Source organism: Fomitopsis serialis, assembly GCF_022376445.1.
Source record: "Fomitopsis serialis strain Sig1Antser10 chromosome Unknown B0H18scaffold_18, whole genome shotgun sequence".
Taxonomy (NCBI): Eukaryota; Fungi; Basidiomycota; class Agaricomycetes; order Polyporales; family Fomitopsidaceae; genus Fomitopsis; species Fomitopsis serialis.
Window position 1 is genome coordinate 171,752 of NW_025954978.1, and position 13,569 is coordinate 185,320.

The following is a 13,569-nucleotide window of genomic DNA, read 5'->3' on the forward strand; positions in this document are numbered from 1 at the left end:
TGCGGTGGTTGTTGTTCAGGAGGAGCTCTGTCGTTCTGCCTGGCTGTTGCATCCGAGGCGTCGGACCCGTCATTCAGGACCGTCCAGCCGGGATTATCTGTTTCGTGTCTTTCTGGGACAGCGGCGGCGAATGAAGCGCTTTCCACATCACGCTCAGTCCCATCCCGAAATCCTCTTCGCTTCTTCCCGAACTGCAAAACAGAGCCAGTATGAGCCGATATTCGAGCGCATACATCCGCCCGTTGCTTACGATGAAGTCAGGAGCGTAAGTGAAGGCCATTGGCTATGTCGCGAGTACGCTGCCAGTAGAGATTTCCCAGTACCAGAGCCTTTGCACGAAAATACTCGGATTATGGATAGTCTGCACTGTCGAGGTAGGGTGCAAGCACACTGTGCCTGTCACTTGGCAGTGGCAGTCGCGCGGGCATGCTTCGGCAATCGAAGCGGGCTAACCATATACGGAAAGAGGCGCATAAGTGTACGCCACACTGTGTACACTGACGTCCGAGTCCATGATGAATATTCATCAGTTTGTTTGTGAGTTCATCACAATGAAGCTGTTGTCCCTCACAGTGCGAGTAGTGGGGCTTTCAACAGAATCGCATACACTTTGTTTCTTATTCTAACGCTGACCAGGCCCAGCCAATGCATTGAAGTACTCAACGTACTCAGCCTTCAGGTAGATTTCCTGGAAAGTTAGCTTTGATCCCAGCTTGAACATGGCGTATGACTGACTGCTTCAACCGAGTAGGAGAATCATGCTCGCCCCCGCTAGTGTCATGATCATCATCTGTGCCTCACGAAGCAACGTCGAATGAGGCGAGCATCGATTGGTACGCCGCCATTACAATTCAAGCTAGCATGGCTGACGAGGCTGACGAGGCGGGCATGCATATAATAATGGCGCAGTACGTGGACAGTGTCATTCTGTGCTCCTCTCACCGTATCCACTCGTTTGAACAAAGTCTTACTCCCCCGAACGGCCACCAGGTAAAGAAAGCAACATGCCTATCTCACTGAACAAGATCTTCGTCGCCACCGCATGCTTGCTCGTTCTCTCCTCCTCGGTAGCCTCAGCTCCAGTCAGCTCTCCTTCTTCGACCTCGACCTCGGCCTCTCCGAGCCCGACGGTCCCGTACGCCAGTGACGACCCGAACACGGAATTATGGAACGCGGACTCGAATATCGACCCCCAGCCAATCCGCGGCTCACTTGGATCGACTATCATGGGACCGCAGAACGTCCCGCTCGAGCTTCAGAACCCGAGTCTTCTTGCTCCACCGACAACTGACCATGGTGAAGTGTAAGTACATTGCCATGTTCGACTCAACGCAGGCTTATTGAGACGGTGATAGCCCTAACGCGAAATGGCCGTTCGACCTCAGCCACACCCGTTTGCAGACGGGAGGCTGGGCACGCCAGCAGAACGGTGAGAAGCCTCAATGCTGTTTTATGTGTTTCGCGTACTCATGCACACGCAGTGAACGAGATGCCCATAAGCACCGGTAGGCCGCCCTCATAACGTTTGTGGCTTCTGCTCGCTCACAGCAGCCCCACTTTAGATATGGCAGGCGTAGACATGCGTCTTGAGGCAGGCGCCATCCGGTACGTGACCTACAATGACAGTGGAGACATTCAAATTGTTCTTACGCCTTCTCAAGGGAGCTGCACTGGCACACTTCGGCCGAGGTATGTGATCGAGCGCTGTGTGCACAGACCTTGCCAAAATAATCACTCTCCACAGTGGGCATACGTTTTGAAGGTGTGCATGTTGATGTTGTCATCAAAGTTTTGCGTCGCTGACAGTAGGCGTAGGGCAGCACTCAAATCACGACAGTCACCCCGGACGGACAAAACTACTTGGCAACGGTGGTGAGTATGACATATTACATGTCCGTTCAGCGCCGTTTGACTGAGTAATCATATAGAACAAAGGAGACCTGTGGTACTTCCCGCCAGGGCAACCACATTCCCTTCAGGCAACTGCCGATGATCCTGCTGGCACCGAGTTCCTTCTTGTCAGTGCATCAGATCGTTTCTTACATAGCGTAACGACTGACTGCAACGTGGTCCAGGTATTTGACAACGGAGACTTCAGCGACGACTCCACGTTCCTTGTAAGTGGTCTCTATCCAGGCTGTTGTCCTCGGAGCTCAATATTGACTGCCCGTGTTCCGTGCAGCTGACGGACCTAATGGCGCACATACCGAAAGAAGTGGTTGCGAAGAACTTCCAGCTCCCACAGTCCGCGTTCGACCACATTCCTGGCGAACAGCTGTATATCTTCCCGAGCAGTGAGCTTCCATGCACTTCACCGCACCCCTCGGTGACCTCATCTCGTTGTCAGACCCACCTGCATCGAACGCCCAGGCGCCCTATGATCCCCAGGGCCAGACACCGGAGCCTTACTCGTACCCGCTCTCGCAGATGAATGCGACGCAGCTCCCTGGCGGTACCATCAAGATCGCGGACTCCACGAAGTTCAAGGTCGCACAGACGATCGCAGTTGGGGAGATTACGTTGGAGCCTGGTGCGATGCGTGAGATCCACGTAAGTACAACATCACATACCCAGGACAGACTAAGGAAGCAGTGCGCGAATACATAGTGGCACCCAACGCAACCCGAGTGGATCTATCTCATGTGAGTGATGGCTCTCTGCCGGAGAGCTCTACTCATGTGAGAGTGGATTAGCGAAGGGAGCGGTCGCATGACTATCTTCGCAGCCAACTCAAATGCGAGGACTTTCGATTACCAGGTGAGATCTGACGCCCTCTGGTTGAACCCGTATATCATCGAGCGTCGAACGTAGGGTGGCGACATTGGCTACATCCCGCCTTCCTACGGTAAATGAAATCGTGTTAAGTACTTTCCTCTACCTTGCTGAATATTCTTCGAAGGGCACTATGTGGAGAACACGGGTAACACGACGCTGCATTACCTCGAGATCTTGAAGTCGGACAAATACCAGGACGTTAGCTTGAATCAGGTGGGCGACATGTTGATCTGTTGTTGACGATGAGTCTTAACACTACTCAGTGGCTTGCATTGACTCCACCTGACTTGGTGAAAGCCCACCTGGATGTATCAGACGAGGCACTAAGTCATTTCAGCAAGACGAAGCCGATCATCGTTGGGTAGTAGCACTTAGCATATTCATATTCGCGCTTCGATCGATAGGGATGACTTGACTCTTTTATTTATTTGATGATGTATACGTGCGGTTATCATACCACTACAGTCCTTGGTCGTGATTCTGAATGTCGCGTACTTATGAGATGGCGACGCGTAAACGCGTGAAGGTGACCGCGTCTCGCGCGGGCGCTAAATGGCGCGTTTTGACGCGTTGCCACCCCGAGTCATCTCAAGAGGCTATCGATCGCCACTATTCTCCTTCTCCGACGCCCTGTAGCCTTACTTTGTACTACCATCTGTATCCAACCTCCAGAAGACCTGTAGCAAGCTCGAATACCACAGAATGTCTCAAAAGATCCGGGAAGCGGAGGGTGTTCTGCGAGCTATTCCAAAGCCAGGCGAGACGATGTAAGTGGTGCGATGTTAGTGAGGGTGACTCGCCGTTCAAGGCGAACTAGCTTGCCAAAGGACGGCGAAGACAACATCCTGATCACGTCCGCTCTGCCGTACTGTAACAACGTGCCCCATCTTGGTATGGCCGTTGCTCGTGTGATGGTGAACACAGACTGAGACGCGTACGGCGGAGCGTAGGCAACATTATCGGGAGTACACTGAGTGCCGATGTATTTGCTCGGTAAGCAATAGTTCGTGGCGTTCTAGGGGTGCGTTGTGATTGACTTGCATTGCAGATACAACCGTATGCACTACGTTCTCGACATGCAATTTCTATGCTCAGGCACCACCTCACAGGAACGAGGAATCGGAAAACCCTGTACATTTGTGGCACAGACGAATACGGGACCGCCACAGAGACACAAGCTCTCAAAGAGGGCATCACTCCGCGAGAACTCTGCGACAAATATAACGCGCTTCACGTCGAGACATACAAGTGGTTCGAGCTCAGGTGCGCACGCTCGGTTCTCATGATATCTCGTTATCCTGACATTTGGTGAAGCTTTGATCACTTCGGGCGAACCTCAACACCCCTGCACACTGAGTCAGTCAGTCATTCACACTAAGGATGTTCTCTAGCTTAACGCTGTCCAGAATTTGCCAATCAATCTATTCGAACTTGCTCCACAACGGCTACCTCGAGAAGCAGATCAAAGACCAGACCTACTGCGAAGGCTGCCAAAAGTGCGTGGTGTGAAGCTACCGCCTGAGAGATAGACTGACACACATCCAGATTCCTCGCAGATCGCTTTGTCGAGGGGACATGCCCGCACTGCGGTGCCGATGTACGTCTTCCGAATTTTCCATATCATACTGACACTATGGTTACCTTCATCCACCTCACTAGGACGCTCGTGGCGACCAATGTGACGTCTGCGCGCGCACGCTCGACGCAATCGACCTTATCAACCCACGCTGCCTCATCAGCAAAACACACAAAGTCACCACACGCTCCTCAGCACACATGTACGTCAAGCTTGATGAGCTCCAACCGAAGACCGAGGCATGGATCAAGAAGCGCTGGGCGCTGGGCAAGTGGTCGCCGAACGCAGTCATCAATAGCGACGGCGAAATCGTCGACGCCAGGATGCGCGGGGGCATGAGGCCAAGCCCGGTCACCCGGGACCTGACGTGGGGAGTGCCTGTCCCGATTGTGGATGGCGAGGACGACCAAGGGATGAAGGGCAAGGTGCTCTGTGAGTCTTGCATTTGTATGGGCTTGAGTGGGTCGTTATTGACATGTTTGTGCAGACGTCTGGGTAAGTAAGTGCATTACATGGCGTGACCAGAATGCCAATATCCTGCACAGTTCGACGCACCGGTCGGATACCCAAGTATCACAGCAAACTATACACCAGAGTGGAAGAAGTGGTGGTTTAACCAAGACAACGTCCGGCTGTACCAATTCATGGGCAAGGACAACGTTTACTTCCACACTGTTTACTTCCCCTCCATCCAGCTGGGTGACGGCCGTCCCTGGACGACGCTCTTCCACTTGTCTACCACAGGTAAGGCAACTTTCCTTGTGGCGAAGTCGGCTACTGATAGGCCGTGCAGAGTACCTGAACTATGAGGGCGGCAAATTCTCGAAGAGCCATAATCGCGGCGTGTTCGGTCCTGCGGCAAAAGAGACCGGTATTCCGCCCTCCGTCTGGAGGTACTACCTGATCTCTACGAGACCAGAAACTGCAGACGCTATGTTCTCGTGGGGCGACTGTGTGAGTTCGATGCTCTCAGGTGGGGATAGGTGTTTGATCGTCTGTTGTAGATTGCTGCGAACAACAACGTCCTCCTCAATAAGTGGGTCTTCCCGTATCTGTTTCGCATTCAAGATGCTGATCTACTCTGAAGCTTCGGTAACTTCGTCAACCGCACGCTCAAGTTCATCTCGTCGCAATATGACAGTGTCATCCCTGAGAGCGGCGATGCACCAGGGCCACTCTCACCGAACGACGAGATCGACAGCGAGTTCATCACTGAAGTGAACGCATACCTGAAGGATTACATCGACGCCATGGACTCGGTGAAGCTGCGGCTCGGCCTTCAGACAGTCATGCTCCTCTCCGGCCGGGGCAACGTCTACCTCCAGTCCTCGGGCCTCAACAAGGCGCTCATGACCGAGAACCCGGAGCGCTGCGCACAGGTCGTCTCACGCGCCGTCAACCTCATCTACATCCTCTCCGCGCTCATCCACCCCTTCATGCCCGCCACGGAGGCAGCCATGCTCGCGCAGCTGAACGCGCCCGCGCGAGCCGTGCCCGAGGTCTTCTCGACGGACATTCTCGCCGGGCACACCATTGGCACGCCCGATCACCTATTCAAGAAGATCGACGAGAAGATGGCGGACGTGTGGAGGGCGAAGTTCGGCGGGAGCAAGCCGGTGGAGGCTACGCCAGAGCCTAGCGCGGATGCCACCCACGTCGCGCCGGGCATGTCGAAGCGCAAAGCCGCCGCGGCGAAGAAGGAGGCGGCCAAGGCCGCCGCTGCTGTTGTGGATGCCCAGCCGAAATCTGCAGAGGTTCTGGCTTGGGAGCAGAGGATCACCGAGCAGGGCCAGATCGTCAGGACGTTGAAAGGCAAGCCAAAGACTCCGGATGTCGAGCAGGAGGTTGCAGCTGCCGTGGATGAGTTGAAGCGCTTGAAGGAGGAGCTTGCTGCGTTGCAGAAGGCGTCGTAGAGAAGTCACATCACCAAGTAAACCAATGCTGTATTGTACATGACGTCGTATTACTGCTCGTCGAATCCCCTACGTAATGTTGCTACGCATCGAAGAGTAGACTGTTATCTTGCTGTTTCTACACCGTATCCAGGCGAGACCAAATATAAACATGATCGTTAAGGTTCTACCACCCTCATGTGCGTACTGCCGACCCTTGACTCTAAGGCGGTGTCGGTGGGCATCCGCACACGAAGTGCATTGTCCCTGGCGCTGCTCGGCATAAATGCTATGCGGTATAACGTGGACTGGCAGTAAAGTCATCAGTACATTTTCGCTATCATCTGCATGTTAAGTTATACGAGTACAACACATACCTCAAGCAATGAACTCCCCGACCGCTGGGCCATCTGAAGATATATCTATGACATAGTCATTCACATACCCGCTCTCGTCCCGCTTTTCGTCACCGTAACCAGACATGTCGGAAACCGCGTCTTCCCCATCGGGTGTCCCGGATCGATCTGGATCGAAGAAGTAGACATCCGACATCTCTGAGGGAGTAGACGCAGAGTCATCGTGGTAGGCCACTTCGCGGATGCCGATCACGAATCTGGATAACAGGATTACTGTGAACCTGGCGGAAGGAGACGTGATCAGTTGAGTTTGTGCCAATCCACATCCTGGTACTTACATATCGACGAGCATCGAGCATTCCAGAGCCTAGAGGTGTTGTTGAGCCTCGTCTCTGGTACAAGCCGGGATACATACATTGACAGCCCAGGCTGATAGCACGACAATGTTGAATCCGAGAAGAACACTACAGGGGATTGCTGTTCGGTATATTGTTCGCGCATTGGTAGTCTAAGACATACCCGAAGTGCACGGATCCTGTGCGAGCATCAATCAGTTCGATTCACCATGTTATATGCACACGATGATCTGGAACACATGCTGACCATTTTGGAGAAATAGCTGGGTGAACTTGAAGATGGGCGCCTTGCTGCGTCGAGCCTCTTTGTAACCTGCATACGTGGCCCGCCATGTCACGAGCAGAACAATGGCATCCGCCATGATGCTGCATGCACGCACGACCATCTCCACTACAGAAGGAGTCAGCCAAACGACGCGGATATCTCACGAAGAGGAATTTGCTAACACCTGAGTATCGCCTGTCACTAATACACTCAATGACTAGGATGGAATCGACTCACTGCATTGTGAAAACAAACCGCTTGCTGCCTATCAAACAGTATATGGGGAGTGGAACGTCTTGATACACTGTGTAGATCACCGAGACCTGGAGGAACCTCAGTATCAATTGCATGACCTAGACTCTGAGACCCACAATCGCGTAGATGGGCCCGAGAAGGAACAGGGTCAATACGAGTGCTGGAAGCGGCCAGCGTCCCTGACATATGCCATAGACACGCTGTGCTGTGATCACTGCAAACTTAGTTCAGCCGGCGACAATCGAGACAAGGTCCAGAAGTATTACCTCCGAGTAGCGCACAAAGTACACACCAAGAAGCCCCGTATATTGGGTATATGGAACGGTCCCTATGGAGGAGGATATGCTGTGTTCAGGCGACATGCCCGTGAATCAGTAAATATTGGACGGCGTTACCTCTGACAGAGAAGTTAGCGGACGTGAATGATACGCAAGAAAAATCCCTACCCTACAATCTAGACCAGCCCATGTTGCGACGTTTGCAGAGAAGTACAAGATTGCAGAAACATGCATGGCCGCATACAAGGCGCAGAATCCCCATTTCGGTCTGCGCCACACGGTGTCTACTTCGCGGGAGAACGTGAGGGCACGGTCATACAAGTAAATGCCTGCGCGTGCCGCATGGAGTCAGGGGGGATGTAATGCAGAGGATCACTACTTACTGAATGCGGCGGCTGTGCAGCAGTTCTGCACAAAACTACAAGGTGATTGATACATGAGCACACTGCCGGTCATTAAAGATAGGAACTCACTAGGTGTCCCAAGTGAATGTCTCCTCTGATTCATGTATCATTGACATCGCGATTCGACAAGGAGAGGGTGGTTTCCGCGGGAGTCGGATTTAAGGCAACAGGAACTTATAAGATAGGGCTCACGCACAATCATCCAGCGTGATGACGTGTGACAGCGCGTTACGGTCATGGATAACCTCCGTCACCGGGGCCTATCCAGACGCCTGACTGCCGGATTGAGATGGCTGGCGGGCGCTGCAGTCGCGAGCGAGGTTCAAGTTACAGTCAATGTTATACAGCTATGAAGTACTAGACTACGTACAGACAGTAACATACAAGATTAGCTCCAGTAGATAAGTACCCTCGTAATGACAAGCAGTGATCACTGGTCCACTGCGTCTCGGGATCCATCTGTGGGCCACGAGTTTAAGGTCAGAACAGTCTGACAGAAGAGAGATCGCGAGGACTCACATTCTCCTTGCCATGCTCTGCCTCTAGCACAACCTGCACCCTCTTCAAGCCACTCGTATGATTCCCTAGGTTTTTTAGGTTGCAGAGGCGACGCCTCGGCATGGTGGTCCAGGTCTCGGTGTGATGATGCACTTCTGGCTGTCTGTGGCCCAAATGCGTACATCGACGGGTACCAGCGCTCGACTTATTTGGATTATTTCACACACTACCCAAGTCCCACAATGGCGAAGCGATGTACTACTCACACGAGAAAGTTAATGGAAATGTCAGTCAGCTCCGTGTCCACTTCTCCTCCGCACAGTCTTGTCGGAATAGTGATTTACTACAGAACTGTGCGGACCACTTGTCGGACAAAGGAAACAAAACATTCGTATTAATTCTACGGTGCCCGTCACGCTGACATTACATAAGCCTGGATGGTTGTGTACGAGCCCTATCTTACATGAGGCCAGCTTCACACGTCACCAAGTACAAGGGAAGACTCAACAACGCGGTTAGTCCCACGCGTTTGACAGAAGCTAGCCACACGAACAGCAAGCCTGTGCAGATAGCAATAGAAGCTCTTGGTCGGTGTTAGGGGGGCGCACACAGCGTTACTACTGCATCAAGGATGTGAGTACGCCTACTTACCAGCGCGAGATAGTCATAGTAGTGGTCGGTTGCGATGATGCTCGCACCCCATATCACTTACTATCACAGAAGAGGGCGTGAAACGTACAGAGTCAACTTCTCCAAATGATACCAAGGCGAGAACTTGGCGAGAACAGATCGCAAACTGAGTGACGTAAAGATGGGAAACTCGGGATATGGCTAGAGCCGCGCGCCCGTGTACCACACCGTGATGACATCGTTCAGTAGCGAACGCACTGGCAGTTACTGGCAGAAAGCAGGGAAATGAAGTGAGGCACATTTGTCCTCGACGCTGGGTGATTCAGGTCCCTCGAAATTGACTTCGGTGTAGACAATGCACGAGGCTTGAAGATTGAATGTTATGTTTCTGCATACCACTTTCAATCAGATGTAGATCTGCGTACAGAACGCTGTGCCCAGCGGTAGTGTTTGTCTCTATCCTTCGAAAGATGACATTGTGGAAAATACGGAGCATGATATCATTCTTGCTCACCTCAAGACTATCAAGAACACTGTCAGTGTCAGTCGCCACGCAAGCGTCAGGACACGGAGAACCACGCGCTACTTTCGCCGTCCATCGGATCCACTGGCCTGCGGTCGTGTGTTGGTACCGGATCGGACAAGGGGCGCTTGTACTGGCGTACGATATCCTTTCTCGTCCCACTTTTCGACACCGTAACCAAGCAGGTCGGAAACCTCATCTTCCCCATCGGGTGTCCCAGATCGATCTGGATCGAAGAAGTAGACGTCCGACATCTCCGAAGGAGTAGATGCAGAGCCGTTGTGGTAGGCTACTTCGCGAATAGCGATCACGAATCTGGACAATAAGATGACTGTGAGCCTGGCGAAAGGAGACGTGATCAGTAGCGTTTGTACCAGTCCACATCCTGAGACTTACATATCGACGAACATCGAGCACTCCAGAGCCTAGATGTGCTGTTGAGCCTCGTCCCTGGTACGAGCCGGGATACATACATTGACAGCCCAGGCTGATAGCACGACAATGTTGAATCCGAGAAGAACACTGCAGGGAAGTTTCTGTTTGGCATACCGTTCGCGCGTTGACAGTCTAGGACATACCCGAAGTGCACTGTTCCTGTACGAGCATCAACAATCAATTCGGTTCACTATGCTGTGCGAAGACGCCGAATTGGAATACAGACTGACCATTTTGAAGAAACAGCTGGGTGAACTTGAAGACGGGCGTCTTACTGCGTCGAGCCTCTTTGTAGCCTGCATACATGGCCCGCCATGTCACGAGCAGAACAATAGTATCCCCAATGATGCTGCATGCACGCACGACCATCTCCACTACACAAGCAGTCAGCCAAACGACACAGAGATCTCACGCAGAGACTTGCTGACACCTGGGTATCGCCTGTCACTAATGCAGTCAACGGGGCGGACCAAATCAACTCACTGCGTTGTAAAAACAAACCGCTTACTATCTGTCAAGCAGTATATGGGGAGTGGTACGGCTTGGTACACGGTGTAGATCACGTAGACCTGCGGAGACCTCAGTGTCTATTGCATGATCCAGAATCTGAGACATACAATCGCGTAGATGGGCCCGAGAAGGAACAGGGTCAATACGAGTGCTGGAAGCGGCCAACGCCTCTGGCTTATGCCATAGACGCGCTGTGCTGTGATCACTGCACAACTTATATCAGCCAGCGGCAATCGAGACAAGGTCCAGAAGTATTACCTCCGAGTAGCGCACAAAGTACGCACCAAGAAGCCCCGTATATTGAGTATATGAAACGGTCCCTATGGGAGAGGGTGTGTCGTGTTCAGGCGACGTGCTCGTGAATCACTGAGTATTGGACAACATTACCTCTGACAGAGAAGTTAGCGGGTATTAATGATGTGCAAGAAACTACTAGCCTCCCTACTTTACAATCTAGGCCAGCCGAGGTTGCGATGTTCGCCGAAAAGTACACGATTGCAGAAACATGCATGGCCGTATACAAGGTGCAGAATCCCCATTTCGGTCTGCGCCACACGGTGTCTACTTCGCGGGAGAACGTGAGAGCACGATCGTACAAGTAAATGCCTACGCGTGCCGCACGAAGTCAGAGGGCATGTAATTTCGAGTAGCAAAGGATCACTGCTTACTGGCTGCGACGATTGTGCAGCAGTTCTCCATAAAACTACAAGGTCATTGATGCATGAGCGCGCCGCCAGTCATCAAAGTATAGGAACTCACTAGGTGTCCAAAGCAAAACTCTCCTCCGATTCAGGTATCATTGACATCGCAATTCAAGAAGGGGAGGGTGGTTTCCGCGGAAGTCGGTTTCAAAGCGATGGGACAACTTATACACGAGGCCAGCTTCACATATCACCAAGTACAATGGAAGACTATACCTAAACGATGCAATTAGTCCCATGCGTTTGACAGAAGTTAGCCACACGAACTGCAAGCCTGTACCAAGGACACTGTCAGGGTCCGTCGGACGTCAGGACATGGAGAGCCACGCGCTACGGAGCCACTGGCGGCGGTGTCACGGTGTCTCGAGTAGCGCAACTCTGTCGGTCAGCCCTTCAAGCTGGGCTGCATCTCTGCCAATTGCAGGAAGCTCAGAGGCGAAAGGTCTCTGATGCCCAACCAATGCCTATAGCAATTGCCCGTTGCGATGTCTCATGTGTCCACCGTCGCTGGTCAGTAACATGTTAGTGAGGAACGCGGAGCCTATCAGTGGCCGGGCACTTCTTGGGTTGGCAGAACTTGAAAGGGGCCCGTTGTTGAGTTTGGGATGCCTGCGGTCCGACCGTGCGCGTACCGACGTGGTTGGATATCGCACGACGCGGACAGGTTCCCTTGTGTTGTTGCTTTGAGCTCGTCATCTACAACCGCAGTAGGGGTGCTATAAGGCGCATAGCACTCGAATGTTGAACGTTGAACTTGTGCCTACAGGAGCAAGCATGGTGATTCGCAGGCAGACCGTCGAGGCAGACGTCGACAACTTGGAAAGAGACGACTAGCGCTCGAACCCAGTTCCTTTTAGGGAAAGTGGCGGATCCCTCGCCGACCGTGTCGCACCTTCCTTCACTCTCCCACTCGGAACACCCTGCTCAGTGCTCTACGTACAGTCCTCGCAGGCAGGAACTCTCCTCAATAACTTTATCGCTATTGCGAACCTTCTAAACAACCACATGGCTCTCTCTCCCGAGCATGCCCAGATGAGTGCGACTGAACTCCGAGTCGGGACTCCCGACATCCTCCCTGTGGATATGCAGCCCATTTCGAAAGAGACTCCCGCGCACAGCAAAATACCTGTCTCTGCACCGGTAATCCCTCTGACGCGGATAACCTGACTATATGCTAACGATTTCCCTCAAGGGTGCCGCTGAAGTCGTCGAGGAACCCTGCCCAGACGCTGATCACTTAACTCAGGCGACGTCCAAATCTCTGGTGACCTGTCGTGTATTCACTTGAATCATACTCGTGCTAATATGTCATTCTCTAGACCTCCGAAAAACGCAAGGCATCGGACGATGCCTGCAAGGAGCAGGCTAAAAAGCACAAGGGTATGGAAAACCAAGACGTAAGAACCGTTCAAGTAAGCGCATATAGTCTGCTCAGGTTGAGCCACATTTACGCATCTCGTCTGTAGGATTCGGATGACGATGACTCTTCATCCAATGAGTCGGATGACGATGATACTTCATCCTCATCCTCATCCTCATCCTCATCCGATGAGTCGGACGATGACTACAGCGGAGTGCTCGGAAGGCATGTTGAATCATCTGATGATGATACTCCCTTGGTGAAGATGGCAGTGAGTACATCGGTCAACAATCGTGCCTAGAATTAAGCAGCCGTCACGCTCAAGGCTCCGAAGGCACCAAAGCTCGCCGGTGGCAACCGCGCGAAGCCGTCTGTGGCAGAGGTATGGGGGTCTCCATTGACACGATTAACGTTGTCTTACCGAGCTCATCCTGCTTAGGCCCAGATGTTCGATGGGCCGCGTTACCCCGGCCTTCCCGGAAGTCTTGAATACGAGCGAGCTGCTGCCGAAGTCTTTTTCCAGCATGCAGCTGAAGTTCGCCAGCAGGCCAAGCTTCAAATGCAGCTCTATGCGAACGCCGCTCAGGCCGTCGCGCTCAGAACCAGAGCCTGGAAGGACTATTACCGCGGTCTCCAGACCGCTCGGGAACTCGGCTTAACGATGCCGGTCCCGGCGTTTCCTCCGACCTTGACTATGCCTGCCCTACCTGACTTTTCTGGGCTTCTGGGGAGTCTCCAGCCTTACAGACCAGCCT

At 52.8% G+C, this 13,569-nt stretch overlaps 6 protein-coding genes across 6 annotated transcripts; 3 read left to right on the plus strand and 3 right to left on the minus strand.

Moving 5' to 3' along the window:
* The first annotated feature begins 514 nt into the window (after window positions 1-514).
* On the plus strand, window positions 515-3,233 carry B0H18DRAFT_994980 (oxalate decarboxylase). Its single transcript, XM_048045295.1, has 19 exons — window positions 515-537; window positions 598-695; window positions 752-908; window positions 966-1,303; window positions 1,356-1,429; window positions 1,482-1,505; window positions 1,563-1,605; window positions 1,662-1,689; window positions 1,745-1,762; window positions 1,816-1,872; window positions 1,929-2,018; window positions 2,076-2,117; window positions 2,183-2,294; window positions 2,348-2,550; window positions 2,608-2,642; window positions 2,694-2,757; window positions 2,812-2,845; window positions 2,900-2,988; window positions 3,039-3,233. Exons 4-19 carry the CDS (start codon window positions 1,005-1,007, stop codon window positions 3,138-3,140), a joined length of 1,314 nt encoding a protein of 437 aa, XP_047895735.1. The 5' UTR covers window positions 515-537; window positions 598-695; window positions 752-908; window positions 966-1,004; the 3' UTR covers window positions 3,141-3,233.
* A 244-nt stretch (window positions 3,234-3,477) lies between these two features.
* Window positions 3,478-6,264, plus strand: B0H18DRAFT_1117112 (methionyl-tRNA synthetase; the record flags this gene model as incomplete). The annotated part of the gene is made up of 14 exons (XM_048033530.1): window positions 3,478-3,542; window positions 3,593-3,666; window positions 3,726-3,768; window positions 3,824-3,831; window positions 3,885-4,038; window positions 4,090-4,131; window positions 4,182-4,271; window positions 4,321-4,372; window positions 4,435-4,783; window positions 4,839-4,846; window positions 4,897-5,095; window positions 5,145-5,305; window positions 5,356-5,387; window positions 5,439-6,264. The coding sequence occupies 14 exons, from the start codon at window positions 3,478-3,480 to the stop codon at window positions 6,262-6,264; spliced, it is 2,103 nt and encodes a 700-aa protein (XP_047895736.1).
* Window positions 6,265-6,333: 69 nt separating this feature from the next.
* On the minus strand, window positions 6,334-8,806 carry B0H18DRAFT_1103212 (uncharacterized protein; the record flags this gene model as incomplete). The annotated part of the gene is made up of 16 exons (XM_048032574.1): window positions 8,677-8,806; window positions 8,542-8,616; window positions 8,403-8,460; window positions 8,227-8,251; window positions 8,137-8,171; window positions 7,922-8,082; window positions 7,742-7,805; window positions 7,592-7,689; window positions 7,458-7,543; window positions 7,203-7,321; window positions 7,119-7,134; window positions 7,015-7,063; window positions 6,938-6,966; window positions 6,689-6,856; window positions 6,621-6,653; window positions 6,334-6,382 (listed from the first exon to the last, which is right to left on the minus strand). The coding sequence occupies exons 1-16, from the start codon at window positions 8,776-8,778 to the stop codon at window positions 6,334-6,336; spliced, it is 1,167 nt and encodes a 388-aa protein (XP_047895737.1). The 5' UTR covers window positions 8,779-8,806.
* Window positions 8,807-9,135: 329 nt separating this feature from the next.
* On the minus strand, window positions 9,136-9,726 carry B0H18DRAFT_160052 (uncharacterized protein). The gene is made up of 2 exons (XM_048036916.1): window positions 9,368-9,726; window positions 9,136-9,215 (listed from the first exon to the last, which is right to left on the minus strand). The coding sequence occupies exons 1-2, from the start codon at window positions 9,584-9,586 to the stop codon at window positions 9,195-9,197; spliced, it is 240 nt and encodes a 79-aa protein (XP_047895738.1). The 5' UTR covers window positions 9,587-9,726; the 3' UTR covers window positions 9,136-9,194.
* A 72-nt stretch (window positions 9,727-9,798) lies between these two features.
* B0H18DRAFT_994992 (uncharacterized protein) lies at window positions 9,799-11,732 on the minus strand. Its single transcript, XM_048045296.1, has 10 exons — window positions 11,513-11,732; window positions 11,422-11,456; window positions 11,199-11,359; window positions 11,141-11,142; window positions 11,012-11,073; window positions 10,861-10,958; window positions 10,752-10,812; window positions 10,470-10,617; window positions 10,278-10,330; window positions 9,799-10,139 (listed from the first exon to the last, which is right to left on the minus strand). Exons 1-10 carry the CDS (start codon window positions 11,557-11,559, stop codon window positions 9,868-9,870), a joined length of 939 nt encoding a protein of 312 aa, XP_047895739.1. The 5' UTR covers window positions 11,560-11,732; the 3' UTR covers window positions 9,799-9,867.
* A 623-nt stretch (window positions 11,733-12,355) lies between these two features.
* On the plus strand, window positions 12,356-13,090 carry B0H18DRAFT_160095 (uncharacterized protein). The gene is made up of 3 exons (XM_048036917.1): window positions 12,356-12,594; window positions 12,647-12,718; window positions 12,774-13,090. Exons 1-3 carry the CDS (start codon window positions 12,460-12,462, stop codon window positions 12,918-12,920), a joined length of 354 nt encoding a protein of 117 aa, XP_047895740.1. The 5' UTR covers window positions 12,356-12,459; the 3' UTR covers window positions 12,921-13,090.
* The last annotated feature ends 479 nt before the right edge of the window (window positions 13,091-13,569 follow it).

Excerpts from the sequence above, each read along its gene's own strand:
- B0H18DRAFT_994980 (XM_048045295.1), top strand. The coding sequence starts at position 1,005 with ATGCCTATCTCACTGAACAAGATCTTCGTCGCCACCGCATGCTTGCTC. Across the intron at positions 1,506-1,562 it reads CGAGATGCCCATAAGCACCG|ATATGGCAGGCGTAGACATG; the intron begins GTAGGCCGCCCT and ends GCCCCACTTTAG. Across the intron at positions 1,606-1,661 it reads CTTGAGGCAGGCGCCATCCG|GGAGCTGCACTGGCACACTT; the intron begins GTACGTGACCTA and ends CGCCTTCTCAAG.
- B0H18DRAFT_160052 (XM_048036916.1), bottom strand. The coding sequence starts at position 9,586 with ATGTGCCTCACTTCATTTCCCTGCTTTCTGCCAGTAACTGCCAGTGCG. Across the intron at positions 9,216-9,367 it reads TCACGCCCTCTTCTGTGATA|GCTTGCTGTTCGTGTGGCTA; the intron begins GTAAGTGATATG and ends CTATCTGCACAG.
- B0H18DRAFT_994992 (XM_048045296.1), bottom strand. The coding sequence starts at position 11,559 with ATGTCAATGATACCTGAATCGGAGGAGAGTTTTGCTTTGGACACCTA. Across the intron at positions 10,813-10,860 it reads TCGGGCCCATCTACGCGATT|GTCTACGTGATCTACACCGT; the intron begins GTATGTCTCAGA and ends AGGTCTCCGCAG. Across the intron at positions 10,331-10,469 it reads CTGTTTCTTCAAAATGGTCA|TGTTCTTCTCGGATTCAACA; the intron begins GTCTGTATTCCA and ends ACTTCCCTGCAG.
- B0H18DRAFT_160095 (XM_048036917.1), top strand. The coding sequence starts at position 12,460 with ATGGCTCTCTCTCCCGAGCATGCCCAGATGAGTGCGACTGAACTCCGA. Across the intron at positions 12,595-12,646 it reads AAATACCTGTCTCTGCACCG|GGTGCCGCTGAAGTCGTCGA; the intron begins GTAATCCCTCTG and ends ATTTCCCTCAAG. Across the intron at positions 12,719-12,773 it reads AGGCGACGTCCAAATCTCTG|ACCTCCGAAAAACGCAAGGC; the intron begins GTGACCTGTCGT and ends GTCATTCTCTAG.